This window comes from Mus caroli, chromosome 17, assembly GCF_900094665.2.
Source record: "Mus caroli chromosome 17, CAROLI_EIJ_v1.1, whole genome shotgun sequence".
NCBI lineage: Eukaryota > Metazoa > Chordata > Mammalia > Rodentia > Muridae > Mus > Mus caroli.
The window spans coordinates 42,722,227-42,732,574 of NC_034586.1; the positions used below are offsets into that span (position 1 = coordinate 42,722,227).

The window sequence follows — 10,348 nt, forward strand, 5'->3', positions numbered from 1 at the left end:
CCCAGAAGTAAACTGCATGCTGGGCTCACAGCCTCCCATGTCCCAGTCATGGCCAAATCCTGGCCAGCTGCAGGCAACAGCTCTCTCCGATCTCCAGTTAGCACCTGGAGCCATGGCCCCATCCCTGTCTGACAAGGAACAGAGTACCACGTAGTGTGAGGACCCTTGGCGAAGGAGCCATCTCCCCTCCGCCCATGCCCAGAGCACCAACTCTTCACAGTGAGCCAGGAATGCATGGGTCACCCCATATTCTACTCCAGGGACTGCTTCTCGAACCTAAGACGAAAACTATGTACCCCAAAGGAGGAGGGAAAGCGAGACAGGAGGGCCCAGGAGAGACGGAGAGACCAGGGAGAGCTTTGAGATCAGAATTCAATTCTTTAATACAAAATGCTTTTTTTTTTAAGATATATCTGTATTTCTTTGTTGCTGTTTAAAAATAAATATGTACTACGGAATATCTCGGAAAACTGCTCTAGAGACAAAGACGTGATGTTAATATCTTTTTCCCCCACAATTATTACGGATAAACAGTAGCACCAATAAATAAATGATAACAAATATTAAAATTAAAAAAGGAGAGAGATTTAGTATGTAGAATTCTCTATTTTTCTTGTTTTGTTTTTACATATAAAAAACAGAATAGCAATGTCTATTTTATCAGAATCACATATATACATAAACATATATATATATATATATTTATATACAAACACAAGTTGCCAAATATATATATAGTATGTAAATGTATATTGAAACCTTATTTCAAAGGAATGTGTGGTGGGGACAGGGGAGGGCAGAGCTGAGTGTTAGCAAAATTAAATATCTTCTCAGGACAAGCTAGTGACTGTCACCGATCTGGGAGAGAGAGATTGGAAACACAGATTTCATACACATACACACACACACACACACACACACACACACACACAAGTACAAATAAGAGAGAACGAGAGATACATCTCATAAATAGTTGAAATTAAATATTAACCAAGAATACTGAAAAAACCCTACTCTTTAATTAAATTAACTGTTTTAATTTCTAATTAAAAAGGGCTATTAAATAAGTACCGTATATAAAACACTTTCTCTTTTCTCTGCCTCCGTGAGGGGCTTGCGGGTCCTGCCCCATTGCTCTGTGCCTTGGGAAGGGAAGATGAGGAAGGGTAAGCCACTCACACACACAGCCAAGTCTCCTGGGGTCAGAATTAGTGGTTTCAATGGTCTGATCACACAAGGTCCTCCTGGGCTGTACCCAGGAAGTGGGGTAGGGAGAGGACGAGGGGGTCCCAGGAGGAGGGGCCATTACCAGGCCTCTTCTTCCACCACCGTGTCTTCTCTTGCCGGGACACCTGTGGGAGGCCTCCTAGGCCCCTCAGAAGTGGAGGAGCGAGCTGAAGGCTGGCCAGGCTCCTGATTCTTCCAGGCAGTACCCAAAGGGGCGGGGTGCTTTTGTAGACTATCGTGGGGATCCACAAAGCATGCCATGTCCTGAGGCTCCCCAAACTTCTGGTTGGAACCGGCATCTTTATCTCTTTCTCTGTCATCATCTGTCTCTCTGTCCTCTTGACTCAGGGCCAGGGATGGGTTTGTCGTGTTTCTGGAAGTGAGCCAATGTGCCCCCGTGCCCTGGCCTTGCTTGCTCCCCGGCAGGCAAAAGGACTTCGGCCTCTCTCAGACCACACTGAAGCCTTTCATCCCATTGTCTCCCGTGTCGGCATCCAAGTGAGAACATTCTCCTCCCAACACAAGTCCACAGCAGTCAAACATATCCAGTGAAGACACCAATAACATTAGCAGAGTTAATTTAAAAAAAAGAATATATATATATTTTATATATAAAACATATATATTTATTTATATATATAATATATATATATGTGTGTATGTGGGTGGGTGTGTCTACAGGAATCCCAGAAACAACCCTAATCTTCCGGGCTTGGCGATTTAGCAGCAGATATAAGAAAATGGCGAATCCAGTCCCACGAGGGACCGTGCTTGGTCACCTGCCCGGGAATGCGTCTGCCGGAGTCTCGCCCTCCGGACCCAAAGTGCTCCTCGAAGAGTCTCCTCTTCCTTCATGTCAGGCTTTCTGGATTAAGGACTGTTCTGTCGACGGTGACAATGATGGCGTGGTGGTGACATGGTTAATCGGTCTTTCCGGTGAGAGGTCTGGTTCCCGAAACCCTGAGGGAGGCTCCTTCCTGCAGCCTGGCTCACCGCCTTGGCTTGTCACATCTATGGGAAATGGCAAAGAGAGGCAGGGGGTTAGGGCCACGGGAGCCTGGCAGTGAAGGCAAGCAGCCTCCCCAGGCCTGGGAGCCCACGGGTCCCCGGAGGTTGGCACCATGGGAGCAAAGTTCCCAAAGGTGCGGGTGAGACAGAGTCCCGGTGGAGAGAGAGAGAGACCAAGCCCTGCCTTCTAAAATTGGCAAACCATGGAAGACAAGACAGACATGGGAATAAATGCTCACAAAAGCAACAAAGGAGTGGTTACCAAAGGACAGCCCCCATGTGACACTCTACAGCACGTGGATGACAGGGTGAGATGTACTTAGCTGGGAGAGGATCCCTGCAGGAGAATCTTCCGTCCTGGCTCTAGGGCTAGGTTTAGGGGCTGGAAAACTACCTTGAGCTAAGCCAGTGACAGAGGACTGCCTGCCTTGGGGGTGTGTTCTGCCAAGGGAGGACTCAGGAGTTCCTGAAAAGTAGGAGACCATCTATGCTACCTAGACCTCTCTCATCCTCAGCTTCTACCTTGAACTGCCTGGTGGCTACACCTGCCTTTTACCACACGATGATGTCTAACTTAGGCGGAGGACAGACAACCCAGTGGCTTTGTTCCTCCTGTTGAAGCAGAAGGAGTCTCCAAAGATTTTCTCCTCTTGCTCCTGACCCTGGCTGGTGGCCCTGAGGACAGGCTGGAAACACGGGTCCTAATCTCGTCTTGATTCCCAGACACAGGGCAGTAGCAGACTGAGTCGGGTCTCTGGAAGTCAGGTGACTCCATTTAGCTCCCAGCTTACTCCAGAAACCCTATAATACCAAGGTCTTTATCTTTCTTAAAACCCTCCAGTGAACTGAGCCCCTTCACCCAGCCCTGTTGTTGGGAAGAGTCCCTACCACAGCACTAACAGATACATTGTTCTCATACAGTCTCACAGAAACAAATTCATACCAAGGACCACAGAGAGAGAGAGACCCGCCAGGCCTCTGGTGTCTTTTGAGAACCCACAGGACACAAGAATGCAGGCGGGGAACGAGGCCCATGCCAGAGAACCCTTGCACTGCCTGGAAGGAAGGGTGGCCCTTTGTTGGCCAGCCCTTAAAAGCTTTCCCTCCCTCGGTGATGGTCATCCTTGGGACAGGCCACACCGGTATAAACCACCCTGGGACTGCCAGTCAACAGCCCTGTGCTCTTGAGCTCCCCAGTGGGTGTGGCCATATACAATATTTTACTCGTGAGATTGACACTTCCTAGGTCCACATGGACAAAAGACAGGAGTACAGACCTCTGGGCATCCCAGCGGTTTATGACCCAGGCTTCAGGTACTCATGGAGTCCCGTCAGGAAGAACAGATCTGACTCTTTCCTGAAACCCACTGGAAGCATTCAGAAATGTGTGGGCTGCTCAAGGTTGTCACAATTGCCTTGACTGATGAGGGATAAGCTATGTAGTGTCCTCGGATATATGTAGAAAAAATTTCCTATCCCAAACCAACAGCAGATCCCTGCCTCTTTCAGGAAGCCCAATCTAAGGTGGACCCCAGTCTGAGGTGCACATGGCCTGTCCTCACAGAGCTCCAGTCTGAGGGAGACAGCCTGTCTTCAAGAAGCCATAATCTTAAGGGAATAGACAACAGAAGCTAAGCCTCCAAGCCCAGGGAAAATATACTGAGTAGTGAGAGGCTCAGCTGTGCCGGTTCTCCGGGGGGCAAAGGTGCAGCCAGGAAACACTATTAGACATCACTCCACGCCTGGAAGGGATTGGAGGTTTTAACACTTGCACCAATGATAGAATTAACAATATCAACACCAACAGCCTCCATAAGCAGCAGGACCACAGGACACAACACACAACTTGCGTCCACACCGTCACATTAAGTCACAGCAGCCTACCCACTCAAGCAACCAGGGCCATCTCAGAGCAGGCCTGCTGGGCCAGACTGGAGCCCGAGGCCCCACAGAGCCCCAGCAGGAGAGAAGGTAGCAGTCACCACGCAGGCAGCTAGAAGCCGAGCAAGCAGTTGGCCCCTCACAAGTGTGCTCTCTCTGTCTCTCTTTTTTTCCCTCTCTCTCTCTCCCGTGTCTGCGATGCCCCTCTCTGACTCTTGCTTGCCCTCTGGAGACCAACCTGCAAGTACGTTCGTTTAACTCAAGCTGCCTCGCCTTGCAACGCGAGTCTGTGTTTTTGCAGGAACATTTACACGTCTGCGGATCTTGGACAAACAAATGCTTTCTCCGCTCTGAACAAGGCTCACAGTGACTGCAAAAAGGCAAAAGGAAAGACATCTAAGCTAGAGAGTCAGCAGAGAGAGAGAGAGAGAATCCCATGCAACACCCCCTAACGTGTCCGCCACGGCTTCCCCACCCAGCTCGTCGGCCCCTAGGCCCTTTCCACATTCTGGAAAGATCCGAGCACTCTAGCAGAAGACAGAGAGAGTGGCAGAGAGACGCAGCGCTGGCAGGACGTATGCCTGCAGGAAGAGGAGGGCACAGGCAGGCAGAGTGCAGGGGCGGGGAAGCTGCCATGAGGGACAGTGCTGTGCCCCACGAAGACATGGGCCTATCTGGGGCCACAGGGCCTCCACGACTGCTGTGCCCACAACACACCTTGACTCTTCACCTGCTGGGGACAGTGATACGTGGCCCAGGAGACCACCAGGGTACCTTCTCCCTGGAAAAGGGCCTCTGCCCAGACCCTCCACCAAGGGAGAGGGCCAGTAGAAGGTAATCCAAGTCCAGTGGCACTGTCCACCAGCCAGGCCTCCAGAGCCCACCACAGCCTATAAGCAGAGGAAGAGGCCACCGTAGGAGACCTCTGTGGGTGATTTCTGTTGGGCTGGATTGGGAGGGCTTTCCCATCCTGGAGCCTCAAGCCCAGGGGTCAAAGCATTTCCAACAGACGAGAACGGGCTACCACACAGCCCGCTCAAGCTCCAACTTCAGCCCACCACAGTCCACTTCCCACCAACAGACCCCTCAACTCATTCCACGTTGCCCTCCACACCACCCCTACCCTCCAGGCATGTGCAAGAGTCTAGAGCAGTGGAAACCAGTTGGATGAGAGGGCCCTGATGCCCAGTGCCCATGCCAACAACGGCCCCGCCACCAATGCCCAGTGGGTGAGAGAAAGTCGGTGCCCAGCCAAGCCAGAGTCCCCTCCCTGAGTTGAGTGTTCCATATCTACTCACCTTCCACCCACCCCAACCCAACCCTGGGCCAACAATGCCACCACCAAGTCTACCCATTTGGTGCCATTAGTGGGGTGAGTGAGAGAGAGAGAGACTGAGGCAGGGCAAGAGCCAGAGGGGAGGTAGGGGTGGGGCAGGGGTGGGGTGGGCAGGGTTAGAGGAGCTGCAGGCGATTGTCTGGAGACCAGGAAGGCTCCAAGGAATTAGACAGCAGCGGCACCAACGTACACGCTCCAGGATTTAAACCGGGATTTCTTGCGCTTTCGTTTTTGACCCTTTCCCTTTCCTCGAACTGATTTTCTGGAAAATATAAAAACAGAAACAGACAGGAAGAGAACGAGAGGGAAGAGAAGAGAGGAGCAATGAAGAAGACAGAGGCAGGAGCAGGAGACCCAATGCTACCCTAGTCACTTCCTGGAGCAGCCTCCAGGTCAGACCTCAGTCACGGGTGAGCGGAGACAGTGTGAACCTTCCTCCTCACTTTGCCCACAGTAGGGTGGTAATTCCAGCCCCAGGCAGGGCTTTGAGTGATTAGCAGAAACTGCGAAAGGCACAGCTTCTAGGCTTCATGTGGTCCCTGGTCTCAGGCAGGGCGCAAAGCCATAAGGGCAAGCCACAACGGTTAGACCCTGAAGGTCAGGAGGTAATAGACCATCTAAGGCAGACTTTCATGAGAAAGGGTTAGAAGTGGGCTGTGCTTCAGACTATCTGCCTTGACTTCCAAGTGTGATAGTAGGAGTCCCTCTGGGAGCCCTGCCTCATAGCATCCTTGGTGGGAAGGGGCAGTTGCTTGAGCGATGGCATATAAGTCAGGGCAGGAGGTGGGCACCAGCTATGCAGCAGTCATCTAGGATGCGCAGTGGGGGTGGCTGTCGTCAGAGCCCAGCTCTGATGGTGGGGCCAGGGGAAGAGGAACAGTGTAGTATGGGTGTGTGATTGGGGGCCAGAGGACTTGGCAGAGGCTCTTCTTTCTAGAGGCCAAAGCCAGCCGCTAGACTCTCTTCCGAGCTCAGGCGGCCCTACCACTCTCCCTATGGGCAAAGCAGACATCTAGGGAACAGCTGGGAGGGACAAGCTACAGCCTGCCACCCTCCAGGGAACCAGCACTCTCTAGGCCTGCCAAGTCCCAGAAAAGATATGGCAGCCTGTCTATCACGGGGAAAGAGAGACAGGAAGAAGGGACCTGGGGAGAAGAAGGCAGGTCTGTCCTGCTTGGGAGAAAGCACCGGAGGCATAGAAGGAGAAAGCTCTCCACACAGGGCCACTCGCCTGGAGCCTGCCCTGCTCTCTCTCACTGATAAAGTCCCGGACCATTGCTTTAGTAGATACAGTAGTCGTGGAACCATGGGAGCTTAGGGGAAGGCATGAGGACTTCACATCCACCAAGTGGTAGGGCAGACAGAAAGGGGCGTGGGGTGGGGTTGGGGAGGAGGATGGGGGTGCTCTCTCTCAGTCGCTCCTTCACTGCAAGTTTATACCCCAGCAATGTCAGCCACCCTCCCATCCTAAACTGACCTTCCCCGGCCATCAACAGGAAGCCTCAGAAAATGGCTACCACTCCACTTTTCTTCCCCCACTAAGAGAGCTGGGTCTGCAACCTGCCACAACCCTACAGAAAGGCATACACACACAACCAAGAAATCTCCTGGACCTAAGAAACCTGGATGGCCACAGACACCACCCAACAAGGCCCAGGCCACGTCCATCCCCTGATACACAGAAACTGCCCTGTGGCACCCACTCACTCTCCTGTACTCTGCTGTGGACACTAGTGTCCATAGCACACTCCACCACCCACACTGAAACACTGTGCGCTGGCCGGGAGGGACCTGAGCCCTGAAGGGCAGCCTCTTCTTCAGGCTGGGTTTCTTCATCACTCTAGAGCCATAAGCCTAAAGCTGACTCCAGCCCACTTCGGTCACCATACTACCCACCCACCCAATGCCACTGAGGCCAACAGAGCACCCAAGAGAGGAAGCAAGAAGCCCTGAACAGAGACAATTGGAAAGAAATACTAGCACGTGGCCACTTACTTTTCTGGCTTTGTTCTATCTTTCTTTGGTCTGCAGTGGGTAGAGAAAGGAGGAGAAAACAAGACACAGAGGAGTTAGGATCATGATAACAACAATTTGGTAATAATTTTACACGACGTTTCTGATTTAGCAATGCTCTCTTAATCTTTTTTGCATAACAACAACATGGGGCCCTATAATGCCGTGGTGGGGCACATTGAATTATCATGCCCATATTCCAGAGATGGGGAACGGCAGCACACTGGGGTCCATCACCCACCTGAGCTCACACAGCTAGCTGGAAGGTGAACCCACACTAACACATGTAACATGCTCAGCTCTGCAGCCAGGCATCAGCTGTGTGCCACCTGTGTGTGAAGCTCTGGCCTCACCTGCATTCACATCTGCTGTGCTGTAGGAAGCTCATCTCTCCTATGTGCTGGCTTTGGTGAGGTTTGATCCGCATGATCTGTAGAGGGAGGGAGCAGATCACAGTGGTTAGTGACCCAGCCAGCCATACCCCTATGGGACACCCCGGGGCTCCTGCCATTTAGCACCCAGGGGTTCTACTGAGCAGGGATAGGTGGTGGAGGTAGGGGGACCAGGGCTCTAACAGAAAAGAACCTCAGGTCACTCCAACTCCCCCAACCCTGCTGGCCTCAAGGGGCTCTTGCTCCTCTTGAGAGCAGACAGCTGCAAGGGTTGGCCAGGCTGGGAATTCAGGTCCTGGATTCTTACCATCCCCATCCCTTCCCCTCCTGCATCCCCTCCCAAGCTTCACCCTGAGCCCCTAAATGCTACCTAAGAGCTACCCATCCCGCCTGTTGCTGAGCTTCCTCCCACTCTCCACCCCGTCTGGGCCCAGATCCACCCACTAGGCAGCAACACCTCGAGACTGGCTTTTAACTCTGCATAGACCAGTCCCTCCCGTCCAGCTTCCCCAATAGAACCCTCGAGTGGGGGTTGGGGGGAGCATTTGGGTTCTCCCAGAGAAAGAGAAGAACACTTGTTGCAGGCAGCAGTCCCCCTGTCGAGCCCAGGGAGCAAAGGTCACAAAAGCAGATGGTCAAATCGCGGAGAGCTTCGGCAGGGAAGTACAGAGCGCAGAGCAGGCATCTTCTTCCCAAAGGTAGGGAAGAAGCCCCAGACTCATTTTCTCACCCTCAACCCCAATTTAGCTCCTCCTACCAAAAGTTTCCCAGGCAGAGGCCCAGACAACCTTCTAATGCCCCTCCTTGTACCACTGTCCTCCTGCCCCCCCCCGCCCCATCCCCTGTGCCGCACGTGCCCACCTGCATGGTGATGTTGCTCTCTGACGTGGGCACACACTCCAGGGCTTCATCGTTACAGCAGCCTGCACAGCGCATCAGCGGCACACAGGACGGCTTGAAGATGTACTCTATCTCGTCGGGGTACTCCTGGAAGATGTCCACCAGGGTCTCAATCGGACGGCAGTAGCTTCGCTGGTAGACGTCCATGAACTTGATCACTGTGTGGGAGGGACGCCAGGCAAGATGGTCAGCCTCTATCGCCACCCCGCTTTGTGAGACTACTCCTTACAGCTCCACACCAAACAAGTGCTTCTAAAGCTCGAACTGAAGTCCCTCCCTCATTTCTAGGTCCAGGTCCAGGGGAGGTGGCCCTGCCGCATCTAACTCAGTTCCTCATTGTCACAGCAAGTTCCTACCAACTCTGGCTCCAGAAGACAGCCTGAGTCTGGGTACACCTGCTTTCTGCTTTATGGCCAGACCACTAACCAGGCCAGCAGCCACTCACCAAACACACACTGGACACTGGGGACAGCTCTGTATATACACTCTTCCCCCTGTTCCCACCAAGCACAACCAGAAAGCCATTTTATAAATGGGGATCTAGAGACTCAGAGAAACACCACCATTCGTCCCAGAGGCCACAATACTAGTAAGAACTAGTTAGAAGGAGCTATGCTGGCTACGCCTTCTGACACTGATATCATGCACAGACACAGAAGCTTCGAGAGACACCTGCCAGTCCCCCCTCCCCAGACTTCTGCCCAAGACAAATCAGCAGGTGGCAGTGGGCAGGCACACCAACCAATGCAGGTCCTGCCAGCACTAAGAACCCCGCCCAAGAGGGCAAACTGTTTGCATCATGGAAAGAGCAGGAGCTGCCTCCGTACGACGCATTTCTAGAAGCTGACCTAGAAGACGGCAGGAGAGAGACCATTTCCCTGTCAGATTCTGAGGTACATGAGACAGGAAGGTGTACTTGAGGGCCAGGGGGTGGTGGGCACTAGAGAGTACAGGACTTCTTTGGAACACCAAATGGTGGCTCAGCCTGCCAGTTTTGGTCACACCCCACCGAAGCCTGTCCATGAAGTGAGAAAAGAACCACAAGCCCACACAGGGGGCCCCAAGTTCTGTTAGTAGTTGAAATGACCTTGGGCCTGTCCCTCCAGTCTCCGGGCCTCTATCGGTAGAAGCAGGTTGGCCTGACCTCTAAAGACACTTCGGGGAGCAGGAAGGTGGTGGCGCTCCGACTCTTTGCTGGCCCTGAAAACAGCTCTTCTTTTCTCATTCCAGGTCACAAAGTTTGGAATGTCACCAAAGGCATTTTAAGTGCATGCTCCGGAGACTACACACCCCCACCCTCCCAACTTGAGGACACAGCCAAACCTCCCTTTACTCTTCAAAGTTTAGTTTGTTTGTTTTGGGTTTTTTTTTTTTTTCCAGAAAGGTAAAGAAGATGAAAGCCAGGTGTATGATAGGTTGTCTGGTGAGAAACAAGGGCACGCCGGAGGAAAAGATGGAGCAATGGCCACAGATGTCAAACAGGGAAAGGGGTGGGGGGAACCTAAGCCACCACCCCTGTACTCTGCTCAAGGGCTCTCTATTCTTTCTGGACTAATAAGCAAAGGACTCTTGTCTACCCTCAAAGGGTTAA

The 10,348-nt window shown here is 52.5% G+C and overlaps 1 protein-coding gene across 6 annotated transcripts in view; it reads right to left on the reverse strand.

Moving 5' to 3' along the window:
• Window positions 1-358: 358 nt before the first annotated feature.
• Window positions 359-10,348, reverse strand: part of Vegfa (vascular endothelial growth factor A) — a 15,433-nt gene continuing 5,443 nt past the window's right edge. For 4 of the 6 annotated variants that reach the window (XM_021150145.2, XM_021150149.2, XM_029471237.1 and 1 more), the window contains 6 exons: window positions 8,719-8,915; window positions 7,819-7,895; window positions 7,448-7,477; window positions 5,643-5,714; window positions 4,355-4,486; window positions 359-2,238 (listed from right to left, as the gene is read on the reverse strand). In XM_021150145.2, the coding sequence (XP_021005804.1) occupies window positions 2,217-2,238; window positions 4,355-4,486; window positions 5,643-5,714; window positions 7,448-7,477; window positions 7,819-7,895; window positions 8,719-8,915 (530 nt within the window). In that variant the 3' untranslated portion in view covers window positions 359-2,216. The remainder of the gene's footprint in view (window positions 2,239-4,354; window positions 4,487-5,642; window positions 5,715-7,447; window positions 7,478-7,818; window positions 7,896-8,718; window positions 8,916-10,348) is intronic. The other 2 variants (XM_021150146.2, XM_021150150.2) reach the window with 2 other exon arrangements.